Source organism: Seriola aureovittata, chromosome 6, assembly GCF_021018895.1.
Source record: "Seriola aureovittata isolate HTS-2021-v1 ecotype China chromosome 6, ASM2101889v1, whole genome shotgun sequence".
Taxonomy (NCBI): Eukaryota; Metazoa; Chordata; class Actinopteri; order Carangiformes; family Carangidae; genus Seriola; species Seriola aureovittata.
This window is the reverse complement of record NC_079369.1, coordinates 8,185,243-8,202,624: the sequence shown is the minus strand read 5'-3', so window position 1 is coordinate 8,202,624 and position 17,382 is coordinate 8,185,243. Positions and strand designations below refer to the sequence as shown.

The window sequence follows — 17,382 nt, the reverse complement described above, 5'->3', positions numbered from 1 at the left end:
ACGCATGACGCAATCTTTAGAGGCGTGGTCACGTCATATGAATTTCGTTTGTCTTCATTGAAAGCCATTTAAAGTTACTCAGTGATCATATTCTTGTGTAATTTGTCAAAACAAAGTCAGTTTAATATAGGTAATTGCGTGGTAATTCAAACCAAATCAAACATCTTAAATTACAATGTTTTCTTCTTTGTTTTTTAAAAACATATTAGAAGCAAAAATATAAAAAATGTATCATGACGTCACCATTCAGTTGCATTGCACATTTCAGATTATCAAAGAAACACATTTATATTGCGCATTCACAAGCCTAACATTCATGTCAGTCATCTCAATTTTGTGTCTAAAGGAAAATCACCCATATGGCAGAGGGCAATGTCTACAAATATGTCTATAAATAACTCAATTCTTAAGTGGTATCACAGGTGTATAGGTTTCATGTCTATAAAGCTGAGACAAAAACAGATAAAAGCAAGACTTCCTCTTGATCAGGTTATTCATTGGCTTAGAAGAAATTAATTCATCAGGAATGGGGCTTTGACTCAGTACACCATTTCATATTGTTCCAACGCAACTTATGATGCCCTCCAATGCAACTTATGTTGCGTTGGAGGGTGACAAATAACTACATAGATCACAACTGGAGTTTGTCACATTAAGACATGACACCACTGAAATGCTAGTAGAAAACATGGTGAGGGCAGAAATTGTGCTGTAGGGTTAGTTATGAAATTGGAAACTTGATGAAGGGACAGTGAAAAATAAAAGAAAATCCTGACCTATTTTAGCCCAAAGATAGCAGTTCTAAAATATAGTTAAGAGTGCTATCCAGATGTAACTCTCTACATAACAACTTTAAAGAGCTAAAACTGTAGCTCTAGATACTTAAACATAACAAAATTAAACAGCTCATGATTTTTCAAGGATCATAGCTGAAGTGACAAAGTTAACAATGTTAACAATAAGCTATGAATTTGAGGCTGCAACTTCACATTGTAAAGTCAAACTCTTAGGCACAATTCCAAGTGTTTCCATTTGTCTTTCAGCTAGATCATTGGAAGGATATGTCCATAACAACAATTCCCCTGAGATTAAAGACCTTTGAACTTCAAACCTCAGGGGAGAGTAGAGGTACAATGTGGAGGAAATACACCCATATGGCTAAACAATAAAAGGAAGTGGAATTTATTAGCTTATTGATAACATTTAGCAGGCAAGTGCCCCATTAAAGGATTTACCATAGACTGTTTACTATGTTTACCACATGACTTTGGACAAGGCCTTACTTTGAAAGAACAAAACAATCTGAAAATCGTATTATGCATTGAAATCACTTCCAACAGTGATGGCTAATGATGTTATTGTTCCCTGCTTGGTTGTTCTAAGAGCCTGCAAGAGGTCATTAAAGGAACACGATTTATACTGGGAAACACAGACCAGCACAGCTCATAACCCACCTGTATGCCAAAAATTTTTTTACTCTACTTCTATTTGGTTTATTATTTCATATTAGGACAAACATTTTTTTTTTCCAATTTTTAGCACATCTGCTGTACTGATGAACCAGTTGTGGAAAATGTCCTGCTCATTTTCATTACTGCACTCCCATCTAGTGCCCAACCACAGCACCACACGATCAGTGCAGCGAGGAAAACAGACTTCGCATCAATGGCTGTTTACACAACATTATAATACATTTGTTTGTAGTTACTGTCAGTTCTTGAAACAAGGGCTTAATTTTACCACAGTCTTTCTAAAAGTCCATTTTAAGGCTCCAGTTGCTCATCTTCAAAGAATATCATATATATACACACACTAAGAATGCTTTACATGAATTTTGAGTGGTAGCACTCAAATATCTTTATTTTCATATCATTTTTTTTGTACACGATCATACTGCAAATCAATTGTTTTTCAACTGGCAACTTTAGAAAATATTAAACTTACGTTTAAGTTAAAATACACAAATGCACTGAAATGTCTCTAGGTATGTGATGTGAAAAGCTGATCCACATTTCAGGCTCGCAGATAAAATTAAAATAAGAAAAATCCCTGCGTGTATAATTTAGTAATGATTATCCACTTCATTATCCAAACATCACAGAATTACTGCAATTTGACACATCGTCTCAAGTGCACACAACAATCTGTCAGATAATCTTAAAACTGTGGGAGGATGTTGACTATAAAATAATTCTATAAATTATTGTCTTTTTCTTTTTGAGAACTAAATGAATCAAATGTAATATCTTTCCAAACCATGAAGAAGTTTAAGTGCAAGCTAAAACAGTGCACTACAGTGCACTCTGGGCATTTTATCTGAGATATGAATACTAAATATAAAAGGAATAACTGTACATTTCTTTTTGCTTCACTGGCAAAAGTGGGTCATTTAAATCATACGTCTGGTAATCAAAAAAAAAAGAAGAACAGCGACTGTCCCGTTGTCCCAAGTCTTCTACCATTGGATTCCTTTGTTTTCTCTCCCCTGTATGAGGTGATCCAGGCAGATCGGGCCTCTTGAAGTTTCCATGCTTCTCCACATCCCCTCTGACAGGAGCTGCACTCGAGGGTCTCCACCCTTCCTTTGTTTAGATTCCCGACGAGGGTGCGAGCAACAGGATGGACCTCATGTATCACTTACCCCTGAGTCAGGCTTGAGTGCACCTAGCGAGATGCACTCAGGTCTCTACCCTAGGACAGGGTGAGACTGGAGGTCACCGCTCTTAAGTATAGCAGCCTAGGAATAAGGACAAATGTTTCTCTAAGAGTTATCAGTGGAGTTCTCATTGCTGGTCGAAGTTGAGGATTGAGGGGTAGAGGAGGATGAAGAGGAGGAAGAGGAGGAGGTAAAGTTCATCCCTGATAGTTCTGGAGGGTTTGTTGCTGTGTTCTGTCCGCTTAAGCTTTTCCTGCACACTGGACAAGTGTCATGCTGGAAAAAAAGAGGGGCAAAAATATGAGGCTGGTTCAGTCTTTTTTCTGATGTTTCCACATTGCTCCATAGTTTCAGATAGCAACTGGTGAATATTTAAGTGGAAAGACCAATAAATAGGAAATTACTAATACCTGTTCCAGCCAGGGTACTATGCAATCATTGTGAAACATGTGATTGCATGGGAGCTGCCTCACATTTTCTCCAACACTGTAATCTTCTTTACACACTGGACATTCCAGCCCTGAAGCTGAAATGGCAGAAAATCATACATATGTAAAGTTTTCAGTACGATCTGTCGAGGGAATAATAAAAAATAGCGACATTACATTATGAACTATGGATGGCATTTAGCAAGCATAGTCCGATCATCTGGTAATTTCTTTAATGGCCAACATCCTGGTCTACAAAGGGACTATAATGATCTACAATTCAATGAATAACTCAGAATCAACGTAAAAGGTCTTGTTCCATAGTAAAAGCAGCAACTAGTTCAGCTTATTTCAGCTGCTTTGTACTGGATATCAAACTACAAATTACCAAAATGTTAGTGTCACCAAAATTGATATATTTCCATTTCATTGTCTCTTGCTAGCTTGATGTGGATTAGACTCTTTAGCCTTAACTATGTGGCTGAGTGTTTGGTTTGTTGCTTTGTTGTATCTACACACTTAACATGCCATTTTCTTGGAAACTAACACATTTTTGTGAATTAAAAAAAGTGTTTAATAAAATAAATGTCAACCAGTCGGATTTTGGTCAAAACTAAATTTTGCCTAAATATTTAATTACTGCATTTTGGCTATGTAGCGCAGTGTAGTTTACTACTATCATGTTTACTCTTTAGGGGTATAGCTTATTTTCACAACTTTTTACTGGAGATACCATTTAAGATTTTGTAATATTTTCACAAAGCTGTTTGCTGCTATACTGCTATTCTGACTTGCCCTTAGCTTAGTGGCAGTTGCACCATCAGCTCTCTTTATTTTCTAAAACCAGCACATGTCTGAATATGGAATGGTTGCTTTTTACCAATTGTCAGATGATTTTAAGACTGAAGACTTACAGTATCCTGTGGTTGATTAATAAATAACTGCTATGTTGATGAGGTCAGCTTGTTAGGCAAAATGGTACTTGCATTAAACTATACTGTAATACAATAAGAAGGAAGAAGAAAATTATACTGCTTTCCAACCCCGCATACAAAAGTCATTACAGCAGTTGTATTATTTATTCTAACTCACCAACATGCTCATCTGTAATTTGTACTGTAGGAAGACTTTTTATTTTATCTCTATCTGCAGGTGGAGGTCCCGTGTTCTCAAACTGGTTTAATAACTAAAGACAAGGAAAGAAAAAAAAGAGAAGAGAAATGGTGACATACACTTTTGCATTACATGGACCACTTATAGACAATATCTAAAATATGTAATTCAAAGTTAAACATATAAATCTATTTTAAAAAAACAGTTGAAGGCCTTAAAAGTACCTGTGTTATAATTGCATCTAGTCCATTAGCACCCCAGGCATAATCCATGGGATTTGAATGAAGAACACCCCTTTAAAAAAAAACAAAAAAAACATGAAACATTAAAACAACTAGAAGAAAACAAGCATATACAGGGGTTGGACAATGAAACTGAAACACCTGCCAATTTAGTGTTGGAGGTTTCATGGCTAAATTTGACCAGCCTGGTGGCCAATCTTCATTGGTTGCACATTGCACCAGTAAGAGCAGAGTGTGAAGGTTCAATTAGCAGAGTAATAGCACAGTTTTGCTCAAAATATTGCAATGCACACAACATTATGGGTGACATATCAGAGTTCAAAAGAGGACAAATTGTTGGTGCATGTCTTGCTGGCGCATCTGTGACCAAGACAGCAAGTCTTTGTGATGTATCAAAAGCCACGGTATCCAGGGTAATGTCAGCATACTACCAAGAAGGACGAACCACATCCAACAGGAGTAACTGTGGACGCAAGAGGAAGCTGTCTGAAAGGGATGTCCGGGTGCTAACCCAGATTGTATCCAAAAAACATAAAACCACAGCTGCCCAACTCACTGCAGAATTAAATGTGCACCTCAACTCTCCTGTTTCCACCAAAACGGGAGCTCCACAGGGTCAATATACACGGCCGGGCTGCTATAGCCAAACCTTTGGTCACTCGTGCCAATGCCAAACGTCAGTTTCAATGGTGCCAGCAGCGCAAATCTTGGGCTGTGGACAATGTGAAACATGTATTATTCTCTGATGAGTCCACCTTTACTGTCTTTCCCACATCCGGGAGAGTTACGGTGTGGAGAAGCCCCAAAGAAGCATACCACCAAGACTGTTGCATGCCCAGAGTGAAGCATGGGGGTGGATCAGTGATGGTTTGGGCTGCAATATCATGGCATTCCCTTGGCCAAATACTTCTGCTAGATGGGCGCGTCACTGCCAAGGACTACCGAACCATTCTGGAGGACCATGTGCACCCAATGGTTCAAACATTGTATCCTGAAGGCAGTGCCGTGTATCAGGATGATAATGCACCAATGCACACAGCAAGACTGGTGACAGAGTGGTTTGATGAACATGAAAGTGAAGTTGAACATCTCCCATGGCCTGCACAGTCACCAGATCTAAATATTATTGAGCCACTTTGGGGTGTTTTGGAGGAGCGAGTCAGGAAACATTTTCCTCCACCAGCATCACGTAGTGACCTGGCCACTATTCTGCAAGAAGAATGGCTCAAAATCCCTCTGGCCACTGTGCAGGACTTGTATCTGTCATTCCCAAGACGAATTGATGCTGTATTGGCCGCAAAAGGAGACCCTACACCATATTAATGAATTATTGTGGTCTAAAACCAGGCGTTTCAGTTTCATTGTCCAACCCGTGCGCGCGCACACGCACACGCACACGCACACACACACACACACACACACACACACACACACACACACACACACACACACACACACACACACACACACACACACTCTTTTGGTTCATTACAGCACTGTTCCAGAGACTCACCAGGGTCCAACACCAATATTTGGCATTGCAGTAGGTGCAATTATTCCATTCACTAGCTGCTGAATGATTCTACAAAACAGAACACAGGTATAAAACATATATTGTGAAGGAGAAATTAAAGTAGTTTCTACATATTCAGATGTTTAGCTATCAAGGAAGACAAAAATTAATCTCAGAGAAAGAGTGAAGCACAAGCACAAGTGGAACTTCAGTCCCACAAGTCACTGCGTATATTTTTTACCCTTCTAAAGTGGGAACTCCCTCATGCCTCCCTGCTTGTCGTCTTGAACCATGACGACTCCTCGGTTGCCTGGCACCATATCGTTGCCGTGATGCAGTTTCCCTTTCCCTCCTGTTTTCAGCATCCCGGTTGTCCTCTGTTCCCAGTCCAGCCCCAAAGTCAAAACTGTCATCAAAGACACCCAGGGCAAACTGACCATAGCCCGAAGGGAACGTAAACAAGTGCTGGTCCGCATTCTGGGAGCCACAAAGATAAAAAAAAAAAAAAGTTTTAAAAAGACACAGATCAAGTTGGGTATTGCAATCTTGATGGTAGAAATTAGTAGAGCTCAGTGATTTTTTTCCCCAAAGTACATCCTCAAGCTCCCTATTTAATGAGATATTATTGAAGAAGGAAATTGTATTGTATTTTTCACTAAAATGTCTCCTCCCAGCACTTACATAAACTACATATTAAGGTAAGAATGGCATGTTTAACTGGGCAATGTTAAAAACTGCCAAATCAACTAATACAGTGTTACTGCAAAAGAGCTAGACTGTAGTTGACAAAGCAGAAGTGGAAAACCCATCATGTCCGGTAACAGATCAGCAAAAACGTCAATGGTAACAATTTTATGAAATGCTGACTCAATTAGGCAACCGTGTGGGAGAGCAGAGAGAGGTCATGTGATAGAATCTGAGTAAAGAATGAGTTAAAAACCTCAAATGGTTGCTGGTTCTGGGGCCCACTGGAGATGGTAGACATGGAGCCATTGTCAGCACTAAACAGGGAACAGATTGTCGACAAGTTATGTGTAGACTTAATAATGTTAAAAGGATTTTTTTTTTCTCACCATGTGTCATAGTTTGTATCATTCTTAAGAATTATGATAACATGTTTTGTTGTGTCCCGTTTTTTCCCGTTATCCTTACCCATCCACCTTTTGATTTTACATGTGAAATGTAGTGGTTATATAGTGGATATGTTCCCAATTTGCGGTGTTACAAGATATAATGCCATCAAAATAGCTGAAAAAAAGGAGGAAGACTAGGAATGCATTGTTATTCTAAACAGAAAATAGATAGACTTCCATGCTATCTTTGTCGAGTACTACGAGCAGTAAGTTAATTTTCCTTTTTCTTTTTGAAGGCCACACATTTGAAAAACGGAATCAGCTATACAGTTTTACAAAAGGCATTTGAGAGTCAAATCAATAGTTTTAAGTTGTCACTGCAATCATTCATACAATGAAGGACTAGGAAGGCATGAATGATGATGAATTGAAGCAAAGAGAGCATCATCTTGATTGAATGTATTGCAGAAAAGACAGGGTCAAAGACTCATGTTAAAAAAAAGATTTAAAAAATGTTATCATACATAATGAAGGGTGGCAGTCTTTTATTTATCTTATTGATTCCCTAAAACATGCAGTGTAACATTCATAAATTGTTAAAAAACAAACAGACAGAGACTCCCTTTGATGAGGTAAACTGTGGCCAATATACACACCTTCTCTCCTCCAGCAGCTCCTCAATGAACCCTGACTCACATCTTGGACATGTATACTCCTGTAAACACACAAAGAAATACAAAAACAAACAGTAGCTTAGCTGGACAGTGAGATAAAAAAGACAGAAGGTGATTATGCTTTTCCTATGTGTACATCTAACTCTGATTTTTTAAAAAGCACAGTAAAGGCAGTGTGCATTTGGTATTGAATTTTGTAAATCTAATATGTATGCTGGAAACAATTTGACCAAATAAAGGTTTTTTCAGTCCACGGGTCTGACATAAGATAGACATAACAGACCAGTGGCAAAGTCTGGCAAGCTCTGAATAAGGAAGCAATGCTCAACTGTCCCATTTCTGGTGATACTACAACAACAGATTTCTTGGCGTGCATATCACTGATGATCTCTCCTGGTCCTTCAACATAACCACTCTGGACAAGAGGGCTCAGGAGAGGATGCACCGCCAGAGAAGACTTTCCCTCCCCCAATTTAACCACCTTCTATTGAAACTGCTAAAAGCGTCCTGACCAGCTGTGTCATTATTTAGTATGAGAATTGTAGTCTGTAGCCCTATAAGTCCCTTTAGCAAACACACCGAGGGCAGCTGAGAGGATCTATTGGGGTCTCTTTACACCTTCCAGGACATCTATATTTACAAAAAAGCCTCCAGCATCCTAAGGGACTTTTCCTGCCTCTCTCCCATCATTAGCCTAACCTGCCAAAATGAGCAACACCTTCTTCCTCCAGGCTGTAAGACACCTTATAGCAACCCCACATTCAACTCACTCCTTGGATAATATAAACACACACACATTAACCTTATGACCTTAAATCTTTTTTTTTTTTTTTTTACTTTCTACAAATTATACATGTTGTTTTTTTAAATATCCCAATCCTGAAGGAAACACTGTCATTCAGCTGCATTTTTAAAAATTGTTACAAAATATAGTGTAAGTATCAAAATGGCTACTCCAGTCAATAAAATCTGTGGTTGCACAGTTGTGTGAGGTGTTAACTCGACCACAGGTCATTACCAGCACCCTACAGAAAACTATGGCTGATCTTTCACATTGTGAAGGGCACATGTATACTTCTATGACAGATCATTCTAGCCTGTGACAGGCAGGCCACTTGTGTACCTTACTGAATGGCAAAAAAGAAAAGGACGCAGTGGCATTGTTGGCACTGGATCATTCACATAAGTGAAAATCTAGTACACAAAATCTTAAGGGGGACAAGTGTTAACAGCGTACCCTCAATAAAATAAATAGCTGAAACTGGCAATTAACGTTAAACGCAACCATAGTGTTACAGTTAACGTTATTGCTAGTGAATATAGCTAACGGTTACGCTAATAAGCCTCGAAAACCCACAGAAACCATGAAAGGAACCCGCAATGACACGTTACAAATTATGCAAGAAAAGTATCAGTTCTCTGCGTGTAGTGACTTGGCAGTTGTGTTCACATACAGACTGATCCACTGCTTAGATAACAACTAAGCTAACTAACACTGAGTAACGTTAGCGAGATAAACGGGAGCTCGAAGCTAATACCGTTAGCTTGCTAACAGTTGACGCCGCTGCTACAATGCTTTCTAAGAAAGCAACAACAACAGTACCTTGTTCTTAATTTGTCCAACTGTCTCTACCTTTACTTTCTGTCAATGGTACTTACGGGAAGTCGAGGACTAATCTCTGCAGAGCATCTATGACAGAAGAACCGACTGGGCCATGGAGGAGCTTCAGCCATCTTTAGCCACTAAACAGGTAGAGAGGGGGAAGGACTACGGCGCACCGAAAAGGACAATGTTAACCTCCTAGAAAATACGACGGCCATGTGGTTTAAATGGCTGCATTGCATTATGGATAATATTTACATGTAGATGAATAAAAGTATAGTCTGTCTTTACTTGAAAAAGAAAAAAATATAACATTACCTGAATGATACATAGGTTATACCGTTAGAGACTAAGATTAATGTGAAAATTGAGAATGGATTAGATTAAATTAAATTAAGTTTTTTTTCCCCAAATGTTGTATATATAAAACAAAAACAAACAAACAAACAAGCAAAAACAGTTTATTTCACTGTAAAGAACTGAAATATAAACTTGTCAACCACTAACAATGATGTGTCTTATAAAATATTGCCACATGGTGGTGCTTTTGTGTATCAAGTGTTGAAGAGTCACTGTATTTTACACTGTAGCCAGTGGCTGCTGATACAATACACTCTTGGTAAGTTTCCCATGGAATTTATGAGAGCTTTAGACAGGTTATCATATATTGGAAAAACCGGGGTAAGGTGTCTCTAATTCGTACTCATATGCCAATGCAAACGCCCCAGTGAAATGAAGAACTCAAGACCTGGATAAAGTTAATACCCCCAACAAATCTGTATCATGTATCACCACACTGTGTCTCCACTGAACTCATGTCTTATCCCTGCAGGTTTAGCCTCCCCCCCAACCACCCTCCCACCCCTCGTTCTCTCTGTTCACATGAAAACCAGAGATGTGTTTTTGCAATCTGGCATTGCACTAGATTTATTTTGACACGTTACTTTTCCATTGGATTCCTGTCAACCACCTCTTGATCCCAACAGGCCTACTTTAAGTGTTTCAAAGTCGCATAGCATCTGTTTTGGAGCACCACATCTCGTCAAAGGTGGATTTGTATTTTGTCCTTGATTATTTGACAGCAGTTGTTGGAACCATTTAATCAAGTGTCAAGTCTGAGACATAAAACAGTAAATAAGTAGCCCCTCACATGGGAAACACATTGTCTCATTTTATGTGAACACAACCAAGTTGTCGTTGGCGGCTATCTGGCAGCCCTGAGATAGCACCAAACGTCTCAGAGATCCCTTAGTTACATAAGATCTGGTGGGAATAATGATTGATTTTGTTTTGTTTTCAGGTCTGTTTTTATTTTCAAAGTTATGAATTCCAATTTCCTCAACATTCGTTTCACAGGTATTCTTAATGTGATTACCATAACTGCAGATTGACAGCTATAAACATGTCACATAAGCCTGGAGTACCTCTAGTGCTTGGCACAACATGTGGAGAGTAAGTAGGAGTTCCCATCCGACTGCCTGCCAGCCAATCACATCTCTCAAGCCATCTGGCCTGATTTTTATGCACGAATGTCCAGTTTCATGCTCTTGAGGAGAGTGGCCCTGGATGCAACCAGACCCAGTGGTGGTTTATTGGTGTACTGTTTTGAATGAAAAACATATGGATGTAGCCATACATCCACACAGTCTCCAATATGAGCCATACAGCCAACACACTGCTCTGTATCAGTATTATGCATAAAAATCTTTTTTTGTTACATGTGTAGTAAAACAACTGCAAAACTTGTGAGAGACAATGGTTTAATTTCTCAACCCGCAATGCATAATATAGATATGGTTAGTTACAATAAGACTGTATGTTTCCATACAGCAAAGCTCACAATGTAACCTAGATAGGTCCTAATGTCCTGTCTAGGCCAGTGTTGTGTCTGATGTAGCCATGTGGGAGCAGGAAAGACACAGCTGTCCCATGGGCTGAGATTAGAGAGGGTCTGTTAGCACTGAGGTTTGCTATGTCTGCCTGGCTGAGGTAAGCTATTGTCTCTCTGCGCCCAGTGCGTCACCGCCATCGCAGTCGAATGCTCATTGTAGCAATGCAATCTGGGGAGTGAGTGACTGCGGGTCAGAGACAGGTCATGTGAACAGCAGAAAACAAACTCTGCCCAGACTGAGTGACCTTCCACATCGTGTAGTTTTAGGTCACTACTAATCTGGATTTGTTCTATGTTGACCAAAAAAACATATTCTGCAAGTGAACCGCACTGTTTGTGAGGAAGTATAAATATATTAGATGTTTTCTTGCTGTGATGTGTAAAACACTGCAGGTGATGGATGTAACTAAATGTATTTTTTCCTGCCACTGTAATTAAGCAACTTTCAAACTGCATATGCATTTATGTGCAGATGCACATATAACACCCATGTACAGTGACTGATACAATAGAATAATTGTTTTTCTCTCTGCCTACTTTTTACAGCTTTTATTTTCTATTACGCTCTAAGAGGCAATAAAGTGTTGCAGCCAAGGCAGCAGACAGATATGCTGCAAGGGACACTGTGGCTTTTGTCACTCCATAGAGTTTTTCCAGACACTCCAGCCGGGATTGCCCCACACAGTCCCTCTGGGCCCCCGAATCACACTCACATACACACATAAACACACACATAGACACACACTCAGCAATAACAGCCGCCTGCTGGAACTTCCTGGGCCTCTTAGTCATGCGTCACTTGTTTTCAGTCCCACCCATCGAAGACTCTGTCTCCTCCAGACACACTCTGTCTGACGCCATGTGTCACAAGACCTGCGCATCAGACACACACATGCACACGCATCGTAAGATCCCTGGACAAACAGCAAGAAGGCTGTGAAGATCAACATCAGTGATGGACAAAGCTGTCTTTAAAAAAATAAACCAAACACATCCGTGAACATGTATATACTCATATCTCAATCACAGCAGGTATCCCTTGTGTTCTGTGCAGTGTTTTTCTGCTCTGCTTGTGTTCCAGATCAAAATCCCTCAGTACTGCATTGGTACATAAGTGTTTGGGATTACATCACTGAGCAGCTAACAAAATATAGATGTTGCTAGAGGAACATATGTGCACAATTAGCCGCCTCGTTTAAACTGTCTTTGTTGCAGTGGAGTGTTTGTGGTCACTCACTGCAGATGTTTCAGCAGTTCTGTTTGACTTTATCTGTTTTTATTGACCCATTGTTTCATTGCATTGCGGTAATATGTCTCGATCATACACAGTACAGCTTTTTGTATTTTTCACTTTGTGTTTATTTCAGATATATGGTGATCGATCTTTAGTCTTAAATACTTTTTAACTGTGTTAACAGTGTTGCCCTGGGAATGGCAAATTCCACCGCTTTGACAGTTATTGAATGGACTGGTACAAAATGTTGTAAAGACAGTCATGGTCCCATCATGGTCCCGTCATGGTCCCGTCATGGTTCCGTCTAAAATGTCTATTGGATGGATTGCCATAAAATTTGGTGTTCATGGTCCTCATAAGATGTAATGTAAAAACATTGTTGACCCCTTCACTTTTCATCCGTCACCATCATCAGGTCAGCATTTTAATTTGTCCAATACTTAAAAACTTTTAAAACTTAAAACTAAACTAAGATGGTGAACATGGTAATATTACCATTTTAGCATTGTCTCTGTGAAAATGCTATCATGCTAACATTAGCATTTAACTGAGGGCGTGCTGTGCCTGGCCTCACACAGCCCCTAGCATTGCTGTTGACTTTTAGTCTTTTTAATTGATAAACCCTTACCGGTTAGATAAATGTCTTTTTTGAATAGCCTGAGATTTGCGCTTAAATACAGTATAAAAACAGTATAACTAACCATCAAACAGTCACAAAGCAATGATACAATACAATATTCAGAAGAAAAAAAACAAGTACATAAAGCACAAGACACAAAACAGAGCATGTTGGAAAGATATAGTGTTATCTGCGTTCCTCAGCAGATCCTACATAGAAACACCACCCACAGACCTACACAGAGGACAGGAAGAACTCCCAATAAAAAAAGAGCAAAACCTTTAGCATTTCAACAAGAAATTCCCCAGCAGGTGTGAAATGAGGACAACAAGAGACAACTACAAAGTGAGTGTTTGTGTGTGTGAGAAGAAGACTGTGTATAAAATTCCGTGCTGGAGTATCTGGAGTATTGTTTTTGGCATTCATTATATATTTGTGTATGAGTATGGGTGTAGATAATTCTGTAGTCTCTCTATGTGGGTTTCCAGGGTGTGTTGTTAGAAGATTTTGGGCATGTACAGTACAGTATGTGTGAGTGTCTACATGTTTATGTATTTTCTCATGCAGTTGTACAGTATGTCTCATAGTACCACAGTCCACGCCAAACAACACTGGAGCTTCCAACATTATGCATGGGGGCAGTTACTCCTCTAATCTAAAACTGACCATCAGTCTGTTTACAAGATGTGCAGCTCTGTAGTCTGGGGGAATAGATACCATATGGACCTCTTGAGTTCATTTGTGGTACGCTGTCCTACTTCAACAAGCAGAGGATCTCCTAACAGATGATTTAATTAAGTGTGTCCTAGTGGCTATTGTAGCTGTAAGCAAAACCGAATGAAATCTGAACCAAGGAAAGTTTCCCCACTCTCATCTTTGCTGAATTTGCAAGGCATACCTTCACGCATGACAGAAAATTAAGTGCTCAACCAACTTTCCATGATAACCAACCAACTTTCCATGATAAACAAGCAGGTATTTGGGCCAAGGCTCATAAAAAAAATAGCAGGTATTTCTCTCTTGTTTCAATGCGAGAGCCACCTGAAAAGCTGATGTGAAATTATGGTCATGGCCTGGTAATGTTCCAAGCCTCAAACTACACAACTGGACTCAATTTGAGTCAAGTTAAGGGACTAAGTGCTGCACAATTATCACACTTCATTGACTTTTTTCAGCTATGCGGCTTGATATTTCAACATGAGCTCAAACCAAAGTTAATTCAATGACATTGTCAGTGCCAAGTCCAGGAGGCTATTATTCTTGACTCAGGCGCATATTATCCCAAACACTTGAAAATCCTCAAGGAGCCTAACTGTACCTAAATGTTTACTGAATACCATACCAAAGTGAGTAAATCACAGATTACAATCAATATTTTTTATATATTTTTAACATAGTTTACAGTATAGTTGTTTTCCCAGTACATTTTACTCCTGTTGGACTCAGAACATATGGGCTGGACCACACACAGAGCGAACAGAGAAGTTGTCCAGAGGTCACGATGAGGAAGTGAAACAATTCACCAAGAATGATTTGGGACAATTAGCATTTGCACAACTTCCTAACTAATTTGCTGGTGATGGTCTGATCCTGACCAGATCACTGACAAACAATGCTCTTGTGCAGTAAACCTGCTTGGATTTTCAGTTGTTGCTTAAAGTAGCGATACGTTTACTCATAGTGAGCCCAGATTCCCACTGCAAAGTTTCTTTAGCAAATTAAATGTTAGTTTTGTTACCAGGTACAGCTGATGGACCTTTTTTAAAAGCACTGCCCTTTGCCTGACATCCACCCTGAGGCTCTGAAAGCATGAACTGATGGTTTTTGTTTCAAATTAGCACAGTAATAACAGAACTATGGTGAAAAATTAAACAATAATATTGCAATAGTTTCCTTTCCTCCATAAGACATTGTCATCTTTGGCAGGTCTAAAAATGATGAAAAGACCATTAATCTATGAGAACAGCTGATTGGTAGTGCTTACAGCTCAATTAAATATATGGCACATTACCTCAGATCATAAAATATAAAAAAGCATTTCCGAGAAATCAATGAAACACTATCTGTAACAGTTTAAACAATACAACTGGAGTGTGGGTTTCTTGTGTCAGTATAATGATCAATTGTCAGAAGTTAAATATCATGCACATGTGGAAAATTGCCATGTAACAAAGCAAGTCTGGGATATAATGTCTGAGGCAGATATACTGTATATTCTGATGGAGTGATGGATCTGATATCTATTACTTTCAGCTGTGGGACAGAGCTGTTTATAATTCAGTGGCGTGATCCAGAGAGTGGGTGGTCTCTGAAAACACTCCACAGAGCCTGGTTTCATCATAGCATCATTTAAGATCTAAATGCTGGCTGTTAACTTACTGGAAGTAGTATCGCAAGTTGGCGGAAATGATACCATGTGGACATCGTTGAGAGAGAAGCTTGACATATTAGAGCACGATGATTACGCATCCCTGAAATGTCAGTGTGGGCGTCACATTATAGCCCCATGTGTTTGTAAGGATATAAACAACTCAGTCAGAGGTTGTGATGTAATGTGTGTGACTGATCCCATGCTTATTACAGGTGAGCTCTGGCAGGAGAGATGCACCAACACCCACACACTCAAACACTCAGATAAACACACGTATGAAGCCATGTTCCGGTGGAAGTGAGGCTCACTGGCCACACCACAACCCGCAGCATATAGGAGAAAGGATGAAATATGGAGGAAAGTGGGCAGAGAATTCCTGAGGTCTCGTGTCGAGTGTAATTAGAATAGCTCTGAAATGGCTCATAGGTTTAGTCTGTGGTCATGTCATTACCACCACTGGTGTGACAGAGGCACATCACATCCGACATCATACAAAGGGCTGTGTGATAATGATATACAGGTTGTTTCTGGTGAAGGTATTACATAGTCATAATGACAAGAGCAAATGGGTTTTTATTTTTCTTGAACAATATGTATCTATTGGGACGATTTGTCCAGGATACATGTACCAAAACTGCTGTCTCATCTTACTTTTCACTTGTGTATTTTACTGGAAGACCACATTCATTTCAACATATGTACTCAAAAATGTGGCAAATGTTTTATTTTAGTGGCTGTTCACTGCAAATTCCTGTGGAGTTGCCACTTTTTAAACTATGGTGAGAGGTTTGGTGAGTTTATTGTTTGGGTTACAGAAGAATTTACAGATGGTTCACACTCATAAAGGTATGGTTATAATTGGCTTAACATACCTCTTATGTAATGAGGTGTATATTAAAGTGAAAATTTTTTCTTTATTAATCCCAAAGATGAAAAACTAAACTAAACTGCAGGCAGGGCTTCGTTGGACGAGAGGCTTCTGCTGCCCAGACAAGTCCAGTGGACCACACTGAGCTCATGTCTGCATTTCTGATGATAAAATCTGACCAATACGTTTGTGTGGCAGTGATGGCATCACAGTTTCCTAACAAATGTCTTTGGATCATCTATCAGTAATGTATGATTTTATACACAATATACAGAAAACATTAAAAGATACATTTCTGTTTTATGTATGAGCACAGCAACAGCCCCTCAGTGGTATTGTTATTTGCCTTGTTCGAACTAACAAAACATCTAATTCCATTCCCAGTGTAATAAAAGGGTACTTGGACAGGAATATAAACATCTCCCTAAAGTTGAACCAGATGCTGCTCCATGGCCTAGCGCAGGATTCAGAGACGGGAGAGAGAAAGACAGAAAAACAAGGGAGGTACTTTACACAGGAAAGTGAGTCAGTACCCAGGCCTCGGCACTTCGAAACAATCATCGCTCAGCTCCTTCACCCCTACTGCCTAATCCAGAGCAAGGGGACATCTCAGAGGAGACAGGGGAGAAAAGCTGCCCCAACCTGGATTTGATTCTCTGCCGCCTCTCATATGGGCCCTTAAGAGGCAACTCAGCCACTGCACGCACAGGAGAGGAGGCCTAATCACCGTACGCATAAACTGAGTGCTTGGCTGTCTGCTAAAGCCTGACCCACCAACCTAAACCCCAGCATGAAAGGAACACTGTCCAGTACCCTTAAGGGTGCAAGTATGATCTCATTTAGCTGGAAGTGGCTATGATTAAGACGGTGACACAGTTTAGAAATATCCAAATATTATATCATGCACGTCAGACACAGTTTCACCAATGAGTAATTTGTGTATTGTTATTAAATGTACGGTATTATATTTCAATTGAGACAACCAACATGAGGCGAACTGGGATAGGCTTATAATAGGAAAAGCAGATTGCAAACTCTGCGGCCAAGAGTCAAGTGTGTTACTCTCCTGAAAGCTGTAAAAGAAAGAGGACACACTG

At 39.6% G+C, this 17,382-nt stretch overlaps 1 protein-coding gene across 1 annotated transcript; it reads right to left on the bottom strand.

Moving 5' to 3' along the window:
• Positions 1-90: 90 nt before the first annotated feature.
• LOC130170678 (E3 ubiquitin-protein ligase RNF126-like) lies at positions 91-9,488 on the bottom strand. The gene is made up of 9 exons (XM_056378220.1): positions 9,359-9,488; positions 7,682-7,740; positions 6,893-6,953; positions 6,194-6,429; positions 5,953-6,021; positions 4,422-4,491; positions 4,177-4,270; positions 3,067-3,182; positions 91-2,932 (listed from the first exon to the last, which is right to left on the bottom strand). Exons 1-9 carry the CDS (start codon positions 9,431-9,433, stop codon positions 2,762-2,764), a joined length of 951 nt encoding a protein of 316 aa, XP_056234195.1. The 5' UTR covers positions 9,434-9,488; the 3' UTR covers positions 91-2,761.
• Between the last annotated feature and the right edge of the window lie 7,894 nt (positions 9,489-17,382).